General features: G+C 47.7%; 1 protein-coding gene across 2 annotated transcripts in view; it reads left to right on the top strand.

The window, feature by feature from the left end:
- Positions 1-22100, top strand: part of ASH1L (ASH1 like histone lysine methyltransferase) — a 63856-nt gene that overhangs the window by 33118 nt on the left and 8638 nt on the right. Inside the window, exons 6-22 of one of the 2 annotated variants that reach the window (XM_032093769.1) lie at positions 137-316; positions 5045-5139; positions 7862-7935; positions 9498-9543; positions 9770-9878; positions 10913-11119; positions 12071-12217; positions 13672-13780; positions 13955-14116; positions 14346-14440; positions 14697-14854; positions 15977-16129; positions 16559-16613; positions 16708-16840; positions 17961-18209; positions 18636-18722; positions 18951-19041. In XM_032093769.1, coding sequence (XP_031949660.1) covers positions 137-316; positions 5045-5139; positions 7862-7935; positions 9498-9543; positions 9770-9878; positions 10913-11119; positions 12071-12217; positions 13672-13780; positions 13955-14116; positions 14346-14440; positions 14697-14854; positions 15977-16129; positions 16559-16613; positions 16708-16840; positions 17961-18209; positions 18636-18722; positions 18951-19041 — 2150 coding nt within the window. Of the gene's footprint in view, positions 1-136; positions 317-5044; positions 5140-7861; positions 7936-9497; positions 9544-9769; positions 9879-10912; positions 11120-12070; positions 12218-13671; positions 13781-13954; positions 14117-14345; positions 14441-14696; positions 14855-15976; positions 16136-16558; positions 16614-16707; positions 16841-17960; positions 18210-18635; positions 18723-18950; positions 19042-22100 lie in introns of both variants that reach the window. The other variant, XM_032093768.1, reaches the window with a different exon arrangement.

Raw genomic sequence — 22100 nt, 5'->3', positions numbered from 1 at the left:
TTTAAGTAGTTGAGACACCCAGAAATTCAGAAATATGAAGTTTTTCTGCTGACCAGATTAGAGAGAGGAATAATGAAATACTGTGAGATGATCTTAATGGGAAGATGATTTTTTTTATCTCTACTTTTTCTTCCAGTTTCTCTGAGACAGTAGCTGGACCTCCCAGTCCACATGAAGCTCTTGGGAAACCACCTGAATCTGAAACCCCTGAGCAGCCTTTGCCTCCTCTAACCCAGCGTGAGAAGAAAGCCCCTCGACCCCCAAAGAAGAAGTACCAGAAGGCTGGGCTCTACTCTGATGTGTACAAAACAACAGAGTAAGTAAAACAGAGCAAAACTGCTCTCTGATAGGCCAGTGGAAACTCTCCTTTCACCTAGAACCATAAAGAGCTGCCACTCATGAGTAGCTGAAATAAAACCATCGACTTAATTGAAGCCTGTGGAAAATTATGTGCATGATAACTGTCAGAATCTGACCCAGTGAGGATGTAAAATGTAACCCCAGTCAGAAAGCAGCCTCGAGCAGCCTGAAAGGGTTTCTGATTATCAGCTTTGAGGAAGGCAAGAGATTTATTCAAGAGTCTTAATGGTGCTGGCAATGCAGGTGCTGGGAGAGCTGGATGTGTGCAGGTTCTGAGCAGGAGCTGAGCACAGGGGCTGCAGAGAAGGGGTCACTGGGTTGCTGTTTTCATTGGCTCAATGGTGACAACTGGTCATCTTCTGTGTGAAAGAATTTCAGATATGCACCCAGTTCATTTCACAGTTCAGTGAAGTTCATCTCTATTTTCTCTGAGATGTTTAGGGTAAAACAATCCAGCGTTTCTTTATTTTTCCCACTGGTTGGTTTGCAGCCTGGCGTTCCACTAGAATGTGGACACCTCCCTCTTCCCTTTGTAGTCACACATGTTTTCTAATGCCATCTGAACAAATGAGTTGAAGTCAGGAATTTGTGCTTCTGTTCCAGTATGATCTGACAGATTGAAAAGAGAGAAAATTTGGCACCTTCTCACTATGTCATAGACCACGTTAAAGTGTTACGGAGACCACTGGGAAACTGCCAGTACAGTTTATCAGCTGCTCCTGCTGTGGTCTCTTTCCATGTTAGAGTGGAGGAATCAGTGAAAAGGTCAAGCCTCTAAGGAAGAAACCAAGATTTTGGTCTGACCAAAGTGAGGCCACTTGAGTTTTATCTGTTTTAAAGAGGTGTGCTAAAACTTTACCCTCTGGGTGTTCTGTCACTGCTGTACACAGCATGCAGCCTTCAAATCTCACAATTTCGTCTGTTGCCTTAGGAGAGGAGCTCAGAGAGTCTTCCCCTTTTCTTTAATGTAAAATATTTAGAACTTTGAGTGTTCCTAAGTTGGAAGGGACCCACAAGGATCATGGAGTCCAACCCCTGGCCCTGCACAGCCCCAGCAATCCCACCTTGTGCCTGAGAGCGCTGTCCAAACGCTCCTGGAGCTCTGGCAGCCTCGGGCCGTGCCCATTCCCTGGGGAGCCTGGGCAGTGCCCAGCACCCTCTGGGGGAAGAACCTTTCCCATTATCCAACCTAAACCTCCCCTGGCCCAGCTCCAGCCGTTCCCTCGGGTGCTGTCCCTGCTCTCACAGAGCAGAGATCGGAGCTGCCCCTCCACTGCTCCTCAGGAGGAAGTTGCAAACCACTTGAAGAGGGCTGGTTTGTCTTCCCTTTGCCTGTTGCTCCACATACTGAGCTCTTCCCTGCTCTGATCCTGGGGTTTGAGATGAGCTGCTTAAGGACACTGAGGAACTTCCCACTTCCAGGGAAGCAGTTGCTGTGCCTGCACCATGTGAGCTGCCTCTGCACTGTTTGCACTGATACTGAAGCAGGGCATGGACCTGCGTAGCTGGGCAAGGACACTGCTGTGGCCATCTCCATTTAGGACTCTCTTGCAGCCTGAAGGGCTGATCCCACCATTCCATCCTGCTGGCACTGGGTCACTTCTTTACCAAGTTGGTTCAGCATACTAAATCCACAGAACAAGAGTCACTTTTTGGTAATTAGATTATTTTTCTGGTTTGGTGTGCTGCTCCCATTCTCCTCCACGGTCAGACACATGGTTGGATATTTGAGAACAGAGTAAGAGGAGAGCAGAAGTTCATGTTGTTATCCCATTACTTACCCAACTTCCTGCTGTAGGAGTTTGAAAACCTGATCTGAGGGGAGAAGGAAAAGGCAGCTCTGTGATCATGGGGCACCCTCTAAGTGCTGTCACAGTGAGTGTTGGTCCCTGTCCCCATTCCCACAGTCCCTGTGTCCCATTAGTGGGTTGTACTCGCTGGTTTTCTGTAGTTGTTTGCAGTGTTCACTGCAGACACTTTGCTTTAAAAACCATTTTCCTACTCTCTTTCATCCTTCCTAAATAATTCCCAAGTGTCACGAGGCCGTGTGAAGCAGTGAAGGTTGTGCTGAGGTTTGTACAAGTCACGGCCTCTCTCTGCATCGCTCACATCCAGCTGCTCAACAGCAGCACAGGAAAGGTCTGGCCTGGCCTGGTCAGTGTTGGTAGGCTGTTAAAAGAGATTTCAGGAGTTGATTCTAACAAATCTAAAACTGCCTCATTTCTCTGCAGCCAGGTACAATTCGCCTCAGGAGGAGTTCACTCCAGCTCCCCTCAGGCTGGAGACCTTGTTAAATACAGTGAAGAAAGCTCAGATTTTGATACTTTGCAAATGAATAAAAGGAATGGTTCCTGAGTGAGTCTCAGTTCTACCTCATTTCCAACTGTAACTCTGTAAGCAGCATGGCTGTAACCTCCACAGGGGTGTTCCCAATCCTGGGCTGCCACTGGGAGTTACATGGACCTGGAGAGAGGTTCAGTGTGTGGTTGCACAAGGTTGCAGCTTTGAAAACAAGGGAAGATCTTGTGCAGGAGTTGTTCTCTGTATCCAGCAGTGGTTTTCCTAGAGGAGTGAACTGCAAAGTCCAGTTCACCAAAAAAAAATTTAGTAATTAGTAAATTAGCAGTTAATTAAAATGTTGTAGAGTGTTTAGAGAAATACATAATTTTGATATTTGAGCAGGACACGAATTGCAGTTCAGGAGGTGCCTGCTGTTGGCACAGGTTGATGTTGCACCAAAAGAATCAGCTGTGCTTTCTCCTCACCTCTGTGGCATATTCCTGTTCCTGTGCTGTCCCTTCCTGTGTCCCATCCTGATGTCCAGGTGGGATAATGGTTGGATGGAATCCAGCCTTCCACTGGACGGTTCCTGGAGCAGTTAACCCTGCACTCAGACCAGTGATCAGACCAGCATCAAAGCTGGCTTATCCCTGCTTTAAATGTTCATCAGACTATGGTCTGAGGCAAAAAGGGGCTCCACACTTCAAAAATGGAATTCCACAGAGAAGTAATTCCAGCCAACATGATAAGAGTGTGGAGACACTGGAAGCTGGAGAGGGGGAACAGAAATGAAACAGCAAAAAAGGAAGGAGAGGGATGGAGTGGAAGGAAGGTACAGGGAAGAGAGCTGTGGTTCTGGTCTTTGTTCCCTTAGTTTGCCTGAGACTTCAGACTGACATTTGGAGACTAAACCTGGTCCTCAGCCCCTGCAGAGGGGTACAAAATATTCTCATCTTCTACAAAACTGTTATTTGGCCATTGCCCTGTTACTGGGAGCCTGCACAGAGAGGCCAGATTGGTTCTGTTGGTGGGGAGTGCACCAAAAATGGGTGTTTTAAATTTGCCCCTACAGAAACTGAACCAAACAGCTGTAGGCAGTGGATTATAGAGCGGGAAGCGTTTCTTACAGAATCAGAGAGCCTTTCAGGTTGGAAGAAATCTCCAAGATCATCAAGTCCAACCTTTTGTGAAGCCAGGCTTATGTTTCAGTCTGTCAGGTGCTCAGGAATGTCCTCCCCTGGTGTCCTGTTGTAGGTGCCCACCTGGGCTGTTGGAAGTTGTCATTTCCCTGATTATTGGTGAGGTCTCACCCGGGTCTGACTGGCTTGCGTGGAATCACAGAACCATGGACTGGTTTGGGTTGGAAGGGACCTTAAAGCTCATCCAGTGCCACCCCTGCCATGGGCAGGGACACCTCCCACTATCCCGGGTTGCTGCAAACCCTCTCCAGCTTGGCCTTGGGCACTGCCAGGGATCCAGGGGCAGCCACAGCTTCTCTGGGCACCCTGTGCCAGGGTCTCCCCACCCTCACAGGGAAGAATTTCTTCCTAATTATTTTCAGTTGTTGATATCTGTATCTCAAAATTTGTTTTTAACTTGCATTTTCCCTTCACTGGTTAAACAATAATATCACATTTTTATTGACTCATGTTTCTGTTATTTGTCCAGTTATTAAAATAGATCCCTTAAAAAACTCCAGTACACTTTAGTAGGCTTCAGTATCACTTAATCTTTGGTATAGTTAACATTTAGAAGTCTCCTTTGAATGTTGCAGGACTGCAGTTCTAAATATAACCACATCAGATTCTGTTTTCCAAGGTTTGTTGTTGGCCAGGAGGAGATGTTTATAAACACCAGATTACAGAGCTGTCACCTGCCTGACCCATAGGACCATTCTAATTTCATACTCCTATTTTTCCTTCTGTGAAGGGGCATCTCATAGCTTTTTAAACTCTGATTTCTATTCTTTTTCTGCCTTTCCTGGTGAACAACCTTCTAAAGGGCAGCACATCAGTGTTTGCTCTTAGGGAAGTGGGAGAGCAGGGCTGTACATGTGTCACGTGTCCAGTTCCTCAGCAAAAACCACCAGATACAATCTGTCAGCCGTCTTTTATTTGTGTAGTTTTAGTTACTACTTTTATATCACGTGCTGGGCATTTAAAGTCGATGGTGTTGCACTGGGTGTTGCCTTAACAGCATTTATGGAGACAAGTTCCATTGTGGAAGGGCTGGGATCAGTGTGTTTGTTAAGAAACCCGGAAAGCAGTTCTTTGGCCATTTCTGTTATTATTCTCTGGCCTGATGCTCCAGACATTCACACCTTAACTAAAACAGAAAATGTGTTTTGTGCAAGTGACAGGCGTTCCCCATTGTGATGTTTTGGTTCTGTCCCTGTCCTCCACAGCCCCAAGAGCCGCCTGATCCAGCTGAAGAAGGAGAAGCTGGAATACACCCCAGGGGAGCACGAGCACGGGCTGTTCCCAGCCCCTATCCACGTTGGTGGGTACCTCACCTGTGTTTTAATTGTTGGGAAACAAATGTGGCACTGGGGGGCCTGCACAGCTTCTGCCTCTCTCTGGTTTTTATCCCTTGCCATGTCACCTGTGGATTTTGGCACATGAGCTTTGCCAACTCATCCCTCTGTGTTCCCCAGTTTCACTTGAGAGGCTTTTTTTAGCTTAAAACACGAACTTTGTTCTTGATTTTTTGTGTGTCGGAAGATGCCATTCTGGTTGAAAACCTGCTTTAACTGTGATAATCCTTGGATGAAATTCCACCTCCAAGGAAAATTACAGCAGAATACCCACAGACAATTATGACCATTTGTTAAATCCCAAAAGCTGAGCATGGAATGATAAATTCCCCCAAGTCCCCATGCACTCAGTGTTGTCTGTCTCTAAACAGGGATACAAGGGTGGGAGAATTAAAAGCTTTGGTGTTATCTTTGTTTTTACTTTATCCCCATTTTTAGGTCTCAGGTAGGAAAAAAAAGGGGATTTAGGATTTCATAAAATCACAGAATCATGGAATGGTTTGGGTGGGAAGGGACCTTACAGGTCATCTTGTTCCACCCTGTTCCATGGGCAGGGCTGCCTTCCATAGCCCAGGTTGCTCCAAACGCTGTCCCTGGCCTTGAACACTCCCAGGGAAGTGCCTGTGGGAAGAAGCCATAACCTGAGTCTGTCCCAGGCCCTCAGAGGTGATGGAGCACAGGATGCTCAGGGACTGGGCTGGGGGGATGCTCCAGAGCTCCCACTGTTCACAGCTCACATCATTTCCCAGGATAAAGCACTGAGTAATTCCCTGATTCTCAGGTGATTGTTTCAGCTTTTGAAGTGCTGTGATTTCTGGCTGCAAGTCCCGTCACGCCCAGCGAGTTTGGGGAATTCTGCGTTGTTCAGCAGGAATCTTTGTCCCATCAAACACAGCTGTCATTGGCTTGTCTTCTTGTAGCTGAGCTGTTTGGCTGCCTACACAACTGCACAGCAAGGGCAGGACAGCAGGACAGATGTGTGTGGATCAGGAGCCACAAAACAGGTTTCAGAACTCAAGGTGACAATTTAAATTCTCCCAAAAGTGCCCTTGCTCAGCTCCTTTTTGAATGGGGTCATAAAATCAGGTTCACCGGGTTCCCCACCCACACTGCTGGTCCTGCCCTGCAGCTGCTCCCGTTGCTCCAGGGGTGCCTGGGGATGGTTTAACCCCAGAGCAGTGACCAGGACTGGGATTCTGCTGGGGGACTGCACTGATGCCCACTTGAGGAGGGCTGAGGGGACCTTCCCTGTGCTCCAGGCTCGGTGCCAGGGCACCTGAAAGAGCCTTTTGTTTGGCCTGCTGAGGTCATAGAAGTGAAAGCAAATTCCTGGCAGATTTAGCTCTTTCCTGGAACCTGCTAGAGATGAATAAGGCATTAAAAATGGAAAGTAATTTAGGGGTAAATTGTAAGGAAAACATTACCATTTTTATTTTCCAGTGGCGAGGGTATGCATGTGAATTTATATGAAGCCACAGAGCATTACTGGAGGAATATAAAGGCACTTGTTAACAGTTAGAAAAGCTGGGGGAAAAAAAATCAGTCCTGGGCCTGACACCTCATCCTAGGCACTCTGCTCCCTGCAGTTTTGTGACACAGGATTCCAGCAAAATGATCAGACAATGTTGAATCTTGGCTGGAGCTAACCAGTGTCAGCCCTCGGGTCTGGTGTGAATGATGTAATGGGTCTGTGTCCTTTAGGGGTGACAGTGAATGTTAGAATAGAGCCAAAATCTCCAGTGAAGGCAGGAACTCCTGTCTAAAACGAGTTCCAGTTATTGCTGAAAATACAGATCCCCTTGAAGCCTTTCCAAAAAATCTAGGAATGTGTTTGCCAAGTCTGAATTCATTCTTAAATGTCTTCTGGTAAAGGTCACGGCAACGGGCTGGGAGACTATTTTCAAAACTGATTTGATTTCTTTGAGTACAATGTTGTGATTTAGGGCCTGCACAGGCAGTGCAGGTCTTGTCCTGGGTGTTGAAGTGTTGGATTGTGCACAGGAAAACTTAGGAGAGCGTGTCAGCTTCGAGGTTTCTCACAGAGAACACACAGGGCTGTGGTCAGTTCTGTCAGGGGTCATGGTCAGTCCTGCCAGGTGCTGTGGTCAGTTGTTTCAGATGCTGTGGTCAGTGCTGTCAGGCGTTATGGTCAGTCCTTTCAGGTGTGGTCAGTCCTGCCAGGGGTTGGCCGTGGTGCCCTCACAGGGTTGTGGTCAGTGCTGTCAGATGCTGTGGTCAGTTGTTCCAGGTGTTGGCTGTTGTCCTTTCACAGGGTTGTGGTCACTTGTTTCAGATGCTGTGGTCAGTCCTGTCGGGGGTTGTGGTCAGTCCTGTCAGGGCTTGGCTGTGGTGCCCTCACAGGGTTGTGGTCAGTCCTGTCGGGGGTTGTGGTCAGTCCTGCCAGGGGTTGGCTGTGGTGGGGTCTGACCCAGCTCCTTCCACCCCTCGCTGTCCCTGGATGCTGCTCCTGCGCTGGACAGGGGAGCAGGACCCGGCCTCAGTGTCCTGGGGGCTCTTCCCTGGGCCTGCCCTGGCATCCAGAAGGCTCTGGAGGGTTCTGCCCCTCTCCTTTCTGCCCTCCGGCCGTGAGAGGCCCTGTCAGAGCCTGCCCAGGTGCCCGGAGCAGCTCCCACTCTCTGCGGACTCGTGGCTGTGAGTGTGTGCCACTTACAAACGTTTTTGTTTCAGGGAAGTACCTCAGACAAAAGAGAATCGACTTCCAGCTGCCTTACGACATCCTCTGGCAGTGGAAACACAACCAGGTACGAGATAAGAGATAAGAAGTCACGGGGCTGCTGAGATTGGGATCAGAAGGAAAGAGCAGCCCTCGGAGAGCTGTGTTTACACATCCCGGCCGGGGAGGGGATTTCTTGTCGTGAGGGGAGAAGGGATTTGCATATGTATTTAATGCTGAAAATTCCCATTATTCCACCTCCTGCAAAATAGCAACCCTGTGAGTTTCTGCTCCGACAAAAGTCATGAATTTGGCTGCAGACTTTTATTTTGGCGGTGCTGCTCTGTGCAGGGAGCTGCTTTCAGACGCCTCGGGAGAATTCGGATGTACTGCCAGCAGCACTGAGAAATTTCAGGCCTTATTTTTCTTGGATCAATCCCAGCAGAGTGGAATTTATTTTTCACTTGCAAGCTGAAATTTTCGTACTGAGGAAAGAAGAGAAACTGTTTAACAGTCTCGTTGTTTTTAAAGAGCTTTAAATATGTGCAAGCTTAAAAATAGGATTTTTTTTTTTTTTCCCTGAGATGTTTCCACCAAGTGATTTACCACAGGATTTAAGGCTGGTGGGAGAATCTGTCCTCAGCTCTGTGGTGAGAAAGTGTAACTTGAGCATGTAAATGAGCAGGACACATTCCCAGGTGCTGTGGCTGCAGCTGCACTCCAACACCCCTGGAATCTGATCCTCAAGTCAGGAGCATTGGGGGCATTTCAGCCGAGGACACTTTCTTGCCATGTATTGACGGTGGCCTGACTCATCTATTCAGTATTTTATAAGTAATAAATACATGGAATCTGTTTCCCTGACATTTTCCAGCTCATCCTGGACTATTGGAGGCCCTTGCAGAGGAGTTTTCTCTGTACAGGGGTGTGAAGATGTCTGGGTTGTTCCTGTGGGCCACTAAGGTCACTGAGGGAAGGCTCTTAGTGCAGGAAATGTGTGAGAAATAGTGAATAATTGGAAATTATTCCTTAAAGCTTGTTTGAAAGGCTGGCATGTATATGAAATTATGAATTGTGATGTAAGCTCCCCTTTCCTCTCCCATCCTCTCCCATCTGGGAGAGGAAGCTCCTCTGCAGAGAAGATGAATCTGCATTTCTCCTGGCTCCCACCTGTCCTCACAGTTCTCATAGACCCCCACAATCCTTTAGATTGGAAAAAACCCTTCAGATCATTGAGTCACTTTGATAAATCAGCACCTTGATTTTTTGTTTTCACTCTTTTAAGCATTGGCACATGGTGATTCCACCAAAGATGGTTTCTCCAAAGTAGGTATAAGTAATTCCTCTTCTTCTAAGCCCTGTTCAGAGGAGCCTGTCCTCAGGACAGCTGTTTCCCACATTGCTCTGGGCAGACAGAATAAATAATGTGGTGAACAAACTGCTCCACTGTCTCACTAAGCCCAAATTCCACTTATTCAGGTCCTTCTTGTGACCTAGTTGTTAATGCAGTCTGAGCCTAGAGAAGAGAACACAGATTTCTAGTAATGATTACAGAACAATTCCCTATGTACAGAACATAATTTCCCTGATCCTTTTGAATAACAGATGCACTTATGCAATGTATTAAAATTTTCTTTCTTTTCCTTTTAGTTGTATAAAAAGCCAGATGTCCCACTTTATAAAAAAATCCGTTCCAGTAAGTAAAACCTTATTACTAAAATGTGATAACTGTGGAATTTTCATGTGACACCTTCCTTTCTGTCCTGCTCTTTGTCCTACCAAAGACACTTCCACCTGCTTTTTTTCCCCTTTATCTAATTGGAATGAAAATACTGTAGATAAGCAGTTCTTTTTCAACTGAAAAGAATTTTTTTCCCTGTTTGGGTTTGTTTTTCTTCTTTTTTTTTTTTTTCCTTCTCCAGATGTCTATGTGGATGTCAAACCTCTCTCTGGCTACGAGGCCACCACCTGCAATTGTAAGAAACCAGAGGATGACAGTGGGAAGGGCTGTGTGGAGGATTGTCTGAACAGGTTAGCAATGGATTATTTCACATCAGCTCATCACCTCCTAGGAAAAGAGTTGTGCAGAGAAAAGAGTGTGACCTTCTGGAGATGCTCTGGGGTCCCAGTGTCACCCCCAGACTGTCACTACTGGCACCGAGGCCCCTTTGCAGTGGCGGCTCCAGTGACCCAACAGGGCCCTGCTGGACCCTCCCACACTCCCAGCTGGTCCCAGTCAGACCAGTTCCCTCCCAGCCCAGCCCCAGGCTCTGGGTCCTTCCAGCCCTTGGATGGTGGAGGAGCCACACAGAACAGCTCCAGCTGCTGCCCCCGGGGAGGGACCCCGAGCAAAGGCCCCTCCTGGGCTGGTGTCCCCTCCCAGGCTGTGCCCGATGCTCCTGGGGGGGCTCAGAGTGGCCACTTGGCCTTGGTCAGGCAAAGGGTCAGTGCCAGGTCCGGCCCCTTGCCGGGGGCTCCGGCCATTCCCCCTCCATGGGCACAACCTGCAGCTCCCCCCGAGCTCCCTGCACCAGGTGATTCCTCAGCACTGCCCTACCCCTTTCTCCAGGGGAAGATCCCATTAAAATCTCCATTTTGCCCTTTGAATAGCAGTGAGAGCCAGGCAGGGAATCGCTGTGGGAATTACACCTTGAAAACAAAAAGCCCTTTAGTTGTTGAATAGCTTCTGTTTTGTTTAATTTATTATTAACTTTTATATGTAATACGTATAATGTAGATTTATATATTGATTTTATACATTGATTTTATATATTGATTTATTATTGATTTCTATATATTATTTATGTCATGATTTGCATATTTATTTATTATATTTTGATTCTATATATTTATGATTGGTTTTTATATGGTTATATATTTTATATGTGTTGATTTATATATTGATTTCATATATTGATTCATGAATGATTTTTATATTATATATTTTATATACGTGTTGATTTCTATATTGATTTCATGTATTGGTTTATGATTGATTTTCCTTGTATGACAGATCCTGAAGTATGCTCTTCCCCTCCCTTTACCTTCTGTGTTGTCTCTTTCAGGATGATCTTTGCAGAGTGTTCCCCCAACACCTGCCCCTGTGGGGAGCAGTGCTGCAACCAGCGGATCCAGAGGCACGAGTGGGTGCAGTGCCTGGAGAGGTTCCGGGCCGAGGAGAAAGGATGGGGTATCCGTACCAAAGAACCCCTGAAAGCAGGACAGTTTATCATTGAATATCTGGGAGAAGTTGTTAGTGAGCAAGAATTCAGGTAGAAATATTTATTTGCTGCCTTAGCATGGAAGGCTCATAAATTACTTTAACATCTGTGGTCGTGGTTGGGATATCCTCAGGCAGGAGCAAAGGGGAGGATGAGGGGGAAAAGGAATGTTGTTCTGGTCCCAGCCAGCAGGAAGGCTTAGAATTCTGGTTTTTTTGATTAACCAAGATTTTCTCAGTCCAGTAGAGAGGGGTGATTAATGTTTGAAATGTATCATCTGCCTCATCTGCCCTGTAAATGCCAAATGCCACGAGGGACTGAATCTGAAATTAGCACTCTGCAGGATTTGGACTGCACAAGGTAGAACTGAGGGGCAGAGTGGGGCTGAAAGGGGCTTCTGCAGAGAGATGTGAAGGAAAAAGAACAAGTGCAAGCATTGATAACCATTGGAAAAAAGGAATTGTCTTATTAACTCCGTGGCATTGTGGGATATGTGAGGTTGGAGGGACTTGCTGCTCTCAGAGCTCCACCAGAAGGCAGCTGCATTCTCCTCATACAGAGATAACCACTAACACTGACTCCTGTCCCTGTGCTCTTGTGATCCGTGGATGTGATTCCAGAACTGCCCAGTCCCCAGGAGGAAGCTGGTTGTTGTACACGTGCATACACAGACACCCCAAGGAATGTGTACTTGCATTTTCTCTTCCATACACAGGTTACCAACATGAAATGTGTACAAATAATCTGCAGAACCCAAAAGGGAGCATTCCAGAAGAGCAAATTTCTAAATTCTAACCCAAGCTCTGTCAGTGGCCTTGACTTATAAAAATAGGTACAATAATGGCTTTCCTCCATCTCTAGGTGTACAGTTCTATAAAATATAAAATACTATCATTGCTTTTTCTTCAAACCCCTGTCTGAGATGTGCTCTCGCTGTGTCACTCCCCGTGTGCTGTGTGGGGACAAGCAGAATCACAGGACACTCGCTGTGTTGCTCCACAGGAACCGGATGATTGAGCAGTACCACAACCACAGTGACCATTACTGCCTGAACCTGGACAGTGGCATGGTCATCGACAGCTACCGCATGGGCAACGAGGCTCGCTTCATCAACCACAGCTGCAACCCCAACTGTGAGATGCAGAAATGGTGAGGAAAAGGGATTCTGCTCCCCGGAAGGCTGGTGCCCCCAGAGAGAGAGAGAGAGAGCCAGTTCATCTGAGGGAGTCAGATGTAAAAATAGGGAGGGGTCTCAAGCTGTAAATAATCCTTACACGGTGCTCACGCTGCTCAAGAGGAGTTGTGTAGTGTTGGATGCTTTGGAGACAGGATCCAAGTTTGCTGGCAGATCCAGCACTGCTGGTTGTCACACTGGGACATTTTCCTCCCAGCATTACTGGTTACACTGGGCTGTTTCCCTCCCAGCACTGCTGGTTTTCACACTCCTAACCTGCTGCAAAGGTAATGCTCTAAAATCATCTGTGTGTGTATATACCCTTTCTTTCTGACAATTCCAGTATTTTTTTAAAAGCAGGGAAAGAGGGAAATAGTCGGGTTCCAGCACACCCTTGTCATACCAGCACTCTGTGGGACCCAGGCTAGGAGGAAGTACTGCTGAGGGATTTGTAGTGAGTGATTTGCAGGGGAACAGCAGATGGTGCAACAGGAGTCACTGTGGGGACAGTACAGCAGAGTAGCTCGTGGTTCTCAGATAATTCTAGATTTAAGCAATAGTAAAGTTTTAAATGTGAAAATCCAACACAAAATAAAATAGTTGAAGAGACAGAGGGAGAGGATTCTGCCCCTCTCTGCCCTGCTCAGGTGAGACCTCACCTGCAGAGCTGCCTCCAGTCTGGGGTCCCAGCACAGGAAGGGCGCCAGATTAATTACAGGGCTGGAGCAGCTCTGCTGTGATGAAAGGCTGGAAGAGCTGGGATTGTTCAGCCTGGAGAAGAAGAGCTCCAGGGGACCTAATTGTGTCCTTCCAGTACCTGAAGGAGCTGCAGGAAAGATGAAAACTATTTACAAGGGGTGACAGCAGAAGGGGGAATGGCTTCCCACTGCCAGAGGGCAGGGTTAGATGGGATGTTGGGGAGAAATTCCTCCCTGTGAGGGTGGGCAGGCCCTGGCACAGGTTGCCCAGAGAAGCTGTGGCTGCTGCCCCATCCCTGAAAGTGTTCCAGGCCAGGTTGGACAGCACTTGGAGCAACCAGGATAGCAGAAGGTGTCCCTGCCCATGGCAGGGGTGGCATGAGATGAGCTTTAAGGTCCCTCCCAACCCCAACCAGTCTGATTTTGAGATGAGGTGTGATGCTCAGTGTATGGAGGACCCGAGTGTTGCAGGGGATAAGGTGACTGTCACAACAGCCAGTTTGTAGCTTCTCTGTCTGAAGCACAACTTCCTACTCTTTGTAGATGTGGTGTTCACTTTTTAGCCCTCAAGGTTTATTGTAAGAGAGAAATAAAAGAACTGCACAAGTGGAGGGCAAGCATAACCCAGGGCACAGCAGAGGTGTTGCTGCGTGTCTCTAACACTTCCACTCTGTGCACAAAGATGATTTTATGTTTAATTTTGGGGGTATTTGATTGTATTTCCCCCGCAGGTCTGTGAATGGTGTGTATCGGATAGGGCTGTATGCACTCAAGGACATGCCTGCTGGGACTGAGCTCACCTATGACTACAACTTCCACTCATTTAATGTTGAAAAACAGGTAAAAACCCCACCCTGAGACCTTGAAAAATCTCACCAAGGACTAACAGTTCTGTAAAGTGTAAAAATTACACAAAACCTGTCGTGTTGTATTAGACAGAAAATGTTCTTTTTAATATTGAGAGAGAATCTAAATGTTCGGGGTTTATTGGATTTATTTTTTTTTCCCTCAAAGCAACTCTGCAAATGTGGCTTTGACAAATGCAGAGGAATAATTGGGGGTAAAAGTCAACGCATGAATGGACTCTCAAGCAAAAGCAACCAGCCTGTGAGCACCCACAGAAGACCTGGGCGGTCGAAAGAGAAGAGGAAGTCAAAGCACAAACTAAAGAAGAGAGTAAGTAGGAAGGGCAGAGTTTGGTGGGGTGAGGTTAATGGGAAATCAGTCTGTGCCATCAGACCAAAACCTGGTGTTTCTGTACATTTTAAACTTGAAACAGAAACCCAAACTTTGAACAGAAATGCAGTAGAGTAATGCTGCAGGTTCTGTCTCAGGGACTGCTTTGGCTGCTTTGCTGAGTTCTTGGCACAGTTTTTCCTGTCTATCAGAACAATCTGTTTTCCAGAGGGGCCACATCCCTGAGGAGCCCAGTGAAAGTGTGAACGCCCCGACCAGGCTGACGCCTCAGCTGCAGATGAAGCCCATGTCTAACAGGGAAAGGTGAGGGGTGATTTCAGGGGGATTTGCCTCAGGAATGGAGTGCTGTGCAAATATTGACATGTTCTTCTGTAAGATGGGCCATCCTGAAATTTCTGAGGATGCAGCTTTTAGTTCTCCTTTACCAGCCAGGCTGGAATTCCTCTCCACTGAGGAGAGAAGGCCCAGGGTAAACTCGGAATATCCAGCTTTTTCTCCACGTTAAAGAACTAATTTTCCAGTAAAAAGCGATTCTTGGATACCTTCCTAATTCCTGCAGGAACTTTGTGCTAAAACACCACGTGTTTTTGGTACGGAACTGGGAAAAGATCCGACAGAAACAAGAGGAAGTGAAGCACGTCAGTGACACCATGCACAGCTCGTCGCTGTACACCCGCTGGAACGGGATCTGCCGGGACGACGGCAACATCAAATCAGGTGAGGCCCCTCAGCCTCCTCGGCTGCTGCTTTGTGACATGGAGAGTTAAACTCTGTGTAAATCCAGTGTAGAGCTCCTACCAGATCCATACACCTTCTGTAAGATGTGCAAGGGCTGCTGCACAGGTGAAAGCTCCCAGGAGTCACTCGAGTCCCTGGAGAAGTTGTCACTTGTGGTGTTCATTGAGAGTGGTTTGTGGGAGGAGGAGGATGGCATTTGACATCGTGGCACTCAGTGCCGTGCTCTGGTTTGCAAGGTGGTGATCAGTCACAGGTTGGACTCTGTGATCCTGGAGGTCTTTTCCAACCTCAGTGGTTCTAGGATATTATTCTGTGATATTAGGGAGAATTCCTCCCTGTGAGAGTGGGGACACCCTGGCACAGGGTGCCCAGAGAAGCTGTGGCTGCCCCTGGATCCCTGGCAGTGCCCAGGGCCGAGTTGGATGGGGCTTGGAGCAACCTGGGATAGTGGAAGGTGTCCCTGCCTGTGGCAGGGGATGGGTCTGGATGAGCTTTAAGGTCTCTTCCAACCAAAACCAGTCTGGGATTCCATGATTTTCCATGGTTGAACCCTGATGGAGAAGAGCTCTTTCCTGCTGTCTGTATCCCTAAACCAGAAACAGTTGTGTAGACTGTGAAAATTGTCATTTATCCTCAATAGTTTCACAGCTTTCAGGCCTTTAGAGAACAAAGATTTTTGGCGTGCAGTCACTTGTGGGAATGGGGCAAAATATGACTATGAGGGAAAAATTATTGCTCCTATTCCAAAAATAACCCTGCTGGTGGGAGCATCATCCTCAGAGCCTGGCAGGATTTGGCCCCCAGTGTCAGGTACAGGAGAAGCTGAGTATTTGGGGTGAGTTCAATGACATGTTTTATTTGCTCCAGCAAGATAAAATATTCCAACAACCAACGGATCCATTTAGGTGAGAACTGATGTGGGAGTAGGGAACTGAAGCCGTGGATGTTGCAGTAGCTTAGAAAATTAGAAAACATCTCCGTTTAATAATTGGTGGTAGAGTTGCTACACCAGAGAAGATGCTGTAATTTGATCTCTTAACAAATTTCTTGTTTAGAAAGGAATTTCTTGTCTGGAGGTAATTCTCTCTTGCCCTTTCCCAGATGTGTTCATGACCCAGTTCTCAGCCCTGCAGACGTCGCGCTCGGTGCGGACGCGGCGCTTGGCCGCGGCTGAGGAGAACCTCGAGGTGGCTCGTGCTGCCCGCCTGGCTCAGATCTTCAAGGAGATATGTGACAGCATCATATCCTACAAAGGTGAAGGTGATTGTCTTTAAAAAAAAAATCTCCATGGGCACGTTTTCAACCTCTGGAAATGGACTCTCTGGATAGGAAATGCTAGAAAAAGATGGGATGTTAAATAACTCCTATTTTTTAAAATTTCTCCCCTTACCAATAATCACTTTGCTTTAGCCTCAAGCCCCTGCTTTGTCACCAGAATTTGCAGATGTTGCTGTCCTTTGAAATTGACATTTCAAAATTCCAGAAAAAATCAGAAAAACTGTGCTTCCTTGTGCTGCCTGTGCTCCAATTGCGGCCACCAACATCTAGAAATGCAGAAGCATTTCAATTCCCTGTGACTTAGATAACAGAAAAGCCTTTTTTTAACCTGGATTGAATGTTGTTAGTTGCTTTTCTTTGGAAGTTTTACTCCAGTGGCGGCACTAAGCTCTGTTCCTGTTGCAGACTCCTCCAGGCAGGCGCTCGCCGCTCCTCTCCTGAACCTGCCCCCAAAGAAAAAGTAAGTGCTGCCTTCCTAGAGCTGCTTTCTCTGATGGATTTGCACAGTGGGAATTGCTGGTGAAGCTGACATTGTGCCAACATTCCTGTTGTAGAAATGCAGACTATTACGAAAAGATCTCTGACCCCTTGGACCTTGCCACGATTGAGAAGCAAATCCTGACTGGCTATTACAAAACTGTGGAAGCTTTTGATGGGGACATGCTGAAGGTCTTCAGGAACGCAGAGGTGAGGCTCTGTCTGGCACTGGCAGCAGGGATGTGCCCTCCTTTAATGCTCTTACAGTAATAAAAGAAGACATTTACTCTGGAGGAAGAGAACTTGTGCTGATCAGTTCCTCATGAGGCCTCGATAGCAAATCGTGAGCACTTTGGGTGCCTCAGGTCAGAGAGGAGGTCAAGGACACGCATGGATAGCTGACCTAAAGAAACTCCTGTTCCTTTTGGAAGGGGTACCCTGTTTTTCTGTATCAGATGTCATGGAATCACAGAATCATGGGATGGTTTGGGCTGGGAGGGACCTAAAAGTTCATCCCATTCCACCCCCTGCCATAGGCAGGGACACCTCCCACTGTCCCAGGTTGCTCCAAGCACCAATGTCCAGCCTGGCCTTGGGCACTGCCAGAAATCCAGGGGCAGCCACAGCTTCTCTGGGCACCCTGTGCCAGGGCCTGCCCATCCTCACAGGGAAGAATTTCTCCCATGTATCCATCCTAAACTTGCCCTCTGTCAGTGTGAAGCCACTCCCCCTTGTCCTGTCTCTCCAGTTCCTGATGAGCAGTCCCTCTCCAGCTTCCCTGGAGCCCCTTCAGATCCTGCAAGGGGCTCTGAGGTCTCCACACAACCTTCTCTTCTCCAGGCTGAACATTCCCAGCCTTTCTCCACAGGGAAGGTGCTCCAGTCCCCTGAGCAACCTCGTGGCTTCCTCTGGACTTGCTCCAACAGTTCCATGTCCATCTCCCACTGGGGCCCTGGAACTGGACACAGCACTCCAGCTGGAGTCTCAGGAGAGCAGAGCAGAGAGGGAGAATCCCTTTCCTTGACCTGCTGCCCACATTCCTTTGGATGCAGCCCAGGACACAGGTGGTTTCTGGGCTGTGAACACGTTGGGAGTTTTTGGTCACCCATCACCCCAAGCCCTTCTCCCAGGGCTGCTCTCAGTTCCTTCCCTGCCCACATCACATCCATGGACCTGCTGGTCAGAGTCAGGAGGGACATGAAGAGGTGCACCCAGCTTTGGGGCTGCAGCTGCAGGGAAAACCCCTCCCAGGCGTGCATGGGCAGGAGCTAAACAGGACAGGACTTGGAAATAAAGCACTTTGGGGTGGGGTTTTTTTTGATTTCTCCAGAAATACTACGGCAGGAAGTCCCCGACGGGGCGGGACGTGTGCCGGCTGCGCAAGGCCTACTACAACGCCCGGCACGAGGCCTCGGCCCAGATCGACGAGATCGTGGGGGAGACGGCGAGCGAGGCCGACAGCAGCGAGACCTCGGTGTGCGACAAGGACAACGGGCACGAGAAGGACGAGGACGTCATCCGCTGCATCTGCGGCCTCTACAAGGACGAGGGGCTCATGATCCAGTGTGAAAAGTGCATGGTGAGCGTGGGGAGCCCAAAGGGAGCCTGCTCTCTTCTCCTCCACAGCAAGCGGGGCTCTTCACCAGCAGTTTCCATGTGCTTGGGAGCATTAATTAACTCTCCAGCCCTTCGTTTCCTCTCCACAAGAGGAGAGATTTCTGTTTTCACAGAGCAAGTGCAACTTCCATTGAGCAGAGGAGCTGAAACTGCCCCAGCTCCTGCCCTTGGGAGAGGGAAATTAATTTTAAAATTTTGGGCTTTTAAATTTATTGCTACATGGAGATTTTGTCTGTCTGCTGCCGTGGTGTGAAATAGTTCATAGAAAATCTTGAATTTCCTATGTGAAGTTTATTTTCTTGCTTTCCTTAATACTTTTTGAGAAAATGCAGATTGCAGCTGTAATCTGTCCCAGGACTTTCTGACTGGGCTGTACCTGTTTTTCCAGGTCTGGCAGCACTGTGACTGCATGGGTGTGAATTCGGATGTTGAGCACTACCTGTGTGAGCAGTGTGAACCTCGAGCTGTGAACAGGGTAAAACAAGACTCTCCTTCCTTATTTAAACTAAAGCAGCTCTTTAGGGGTTTTTTTTTTGTATTTTCATTTAGAATTTATATCTTTTGGGGTTGATGAAGCTTCCTTGACTTAGGTTCAGTTCCGTGAGGGGTCACTTTTTCTCTGCATATTTCCAAAAAGGTGTCAGCCCAATTTTGGACTGATTATGGTGGGCAGCTCAGGATTCCCTTTCTTTTTTCCCTGCAGGAGGTTCCCATGATCCCTCGCCCCCACTATGCCCAGCCTGGCTGTGTTTATTACATCTGCCTGCTGAGGGACGACCTGCTGCTCCGCCAAGGTATGTGCTGGCTCTGGGGCCTGCTGGGGTTTCCATCAGATGTGCAGGGATCTCTGGTATTACCCTGTCAAAAATACTCTCATTTTTCACAAGTGGAAGCTGCTCTCTCCGTGATGCTGGGAGTGATAGACAGTAGGAGTTCTCACAGGCTCTTGATGAAGAAATGTTAATTAGCACAGCCAGGGCTGTCGTGGCCAGGGGAGGATGATGCTGAGGCAGCTACTGGTAGTTAGCATTTAGAAGTGAAGGCCAAGAAGGCTGTTAGACCTCCAGTATTTTAGTGCAGAATGGTCATTAAAACATCCAGCTCATTGCTTATGTGTTCCCCGAAGCTTATCTCTCCGGACTGTGCTCTGAATTCCTGAATCTGTCCAAGGCAGCTGCCACAGCCACACAATTCAGCTCACTGATAAAAAATACTGGTTTTCTTATTTCATCCTACAGATACACACAAGGTTAGAAAGAACCCTTTATCATTATTAGGAAACTGCTCTTTAATGAGTGAAAACAGTTGATAAGTTTGCTGGATGGGTAGAGGACGGCCTTCAGGAAAGTGGGGAATTAAAAAAAGGTCAAAGAACAGCATATTTTTTATCCCATCTGCAAGATTCTGGAATTGGCATTCAGTTCTCCTTGTTGGTTGTTGCTCTGCGTTGTCTGTCCTGTCCAGAGTTCAGCCTTTGGGGTTCTCATGTCTTTTTTTGCTTTTTGTGAGAGAAACTCACTTCAAGGGCTGTACCAGACCTTGCTTTTACATTCTCTGTTGAAATGGATGAAGTTTTATCTGGGGCTTGTGGCATCTTCCAGGTATTCAGAGCATTAAGATCATTTTTGTCACAGTGTGTTAGATTTTACTTGTGTGCCTCTGATCTGATCTTGGTGACCTGAATTAGAGAAATGCCCTTTAAAGAGAGAAATGTCCCTCTGTGGCTGAGCTCCGTGTGCCACCAGCAGGGGACAGAGGAGACCAAACTGCCGCAGTTGGGCACCACATGGCTCTGCAGGCACAGGGAGCAGATGAAGGAAGTACCACCAGAAGGTGCTGGAACAGAACACGCAGCTCCAGCAGGGAAAGGGGAAATCCATGGGCTTCTTGCTGGTCTTGAGTTCTCCATCCAAACTCCTCAGGCACAACCTTTACTGTGCTGTGGGTGTATCAGGCAGCTTGGACAGTGGGAGAAGCAGCTTTTTACTCCCTCTGGTGTCTGAAAGGACTTGTAATTCCACATGCTGAGGCAAAAGCATGGCTTTCAGCCTGGGTGTGGATTTACATTTTCCTGGGAGTTGTGTTTTGGAAAGAGGCTGATGTTGCCACAAAGTGTCTGCCCAGGGGAAGCTGCACCCTGAACACCAGTTCCTAGCTTGAGAGCTGATGTTTTGGAGGAACAAGACTGAAAATCAGCTGTGTGAGTGGTCACACTCTGCTGTGATCAAATCCCTCTCATTCAGAAGGATCTCAGGGAAGGTCCTTCAGTCGGTGCCTGGAGAACTTGTTTCTTAATTTCTTGGCAATTCTGCTGGAAGTTGTTGAGTGTTACATCTCAGACAAGTTTCCTCTGCAAAAATTGCCTGATGCCTAAACCCAGGAGATGATGCAAATAAAACAGATCTGATCCATCACATCCCTTGGAGTGGACATGGAGTTCTACCTTGGATAGGAATCCATAAACAGGAGTCAGAATGGATCCTGGAAAACCCACATAGCCAGAAATTGTAACACATCATCATCTCTGGTGCACCAGCAACAGCTGCTGTGGTTTTTCCTTGGAAACTTCCTTTTTGGGGCAGAGGGGCATCTGGAACATCTGCAGAAACTGGAACTGAAATCAAGTTTCCTGATCTTTAGAGCAAGGGAGCATCTGTCTACATCTCTTTCTGAATGCTCCTCTTGCGGTCAGGCACAATAATGCTGGGGTTGCTTTCTTCTCATGGGAGAGATGGGGAAGAAGAGTTGAAAAAAGCTCATTTAAAATGAGGTGGTTTAAAATTGAATGGTTTTATTTTCATTTTGCTTGGGGCCAGCAGCTCCTCTCAGCACATTCCTTGTTTTCTAAGAGTCTTTTAAAGAACGCACCTCCCCAATTTCTTTAAAAGTTACCCTTAAAGTTGCAAAGGGAAGCTGTTGTTATCCCAGCTTTTGTTCAGGTGGGAAGAAGACCCCAAGCTGTGTGGTGTGGTCAGAATGCTGGAGGGAAGGGATGGATCCAGAGGGACCTGGACAGGTGGGACCATGTGAACCTCATGGATGTCAGCAAAGCCAAGTGCAAGGTCCTGCACCTGGGTCAGGGCAATCCCAGGCTCAGCTGCATGTTGGGTGGGGAAATGGCTGAGAGCAACCCTGGGAGAAGGGCTTGGGGTGATGGGTGACCAAAAACTCCCAACGTGTTCACAGCCCAGAAACCACCTGTGTCCTGGGCTGCATCCAAAGGAATGTGGGCAGCAGGTCAAGGAAAGGGATTCTCCCTCTCTGCTCTGCTCTCCTGAGACTCCAGCTGGAGTGCTGTGTCCAGTTCCAGGGCCCCAGTGGGAGATGGACATGGAACTGTTGGAGCAAGTCCAGAGGAAGCCACGAGGTTGCTCAGGGGACTGGAGCACCTTCCCTGTGGAGAAAGGCTGGGAATGTTCAGCCTGGAGAAGAGAAGGTTGTGTGGAGACCTCAGAGCCCCTTGCAGGATCTGAAGGGGCTCCAGGGAAGCTGGAGAGGGACTGTTCATCAGGAACTGGAGAGACAGGACAAGGGGGAGTGGCTTCACACTGACAGAGGGGAAATTTAAGTTGGATGTATGGGAGAAATTTCTGCGTATGAGGAGTCCTTAGGAGCATTTTTTAAACTTAGACAAGATGGATAAATGAGATTATACTAATGAAAATTGAATTACTTGTGCTTCACTTTAATCCTGAATCTGGTTATAGTGAAGCTGGGGTGTTGGTGACCCTGGGGCCATGTTGTCCTCAGTGTTTCCCTGGCATTTCTTTCCCAAGCTGTGAAGTTTCACAGTTTTTGTAATTAATAACAGCAGTATCCATGGAGGGCAAACAGCCTTAACTACACATATGGA

The sequence above is a fragment of the Corvus moneduloides genome, chromosome 29 (assembly GCF_009650955.1).
Source record: "Corvus moneduloides isolate bCorMon1 chromosome 29, bCorMon1.pri, whole genome shotgun sequence".
NCBI lineage: Eukaryota > Metazoa > Chordata > Aves > Passeriformes > Corvidae > Corvus > Corvus moneduloides.
Note: the sequence above shows the minus strand (reverse complement) of the source record. Positions and strands in the feature narration are given on the sequence as shown.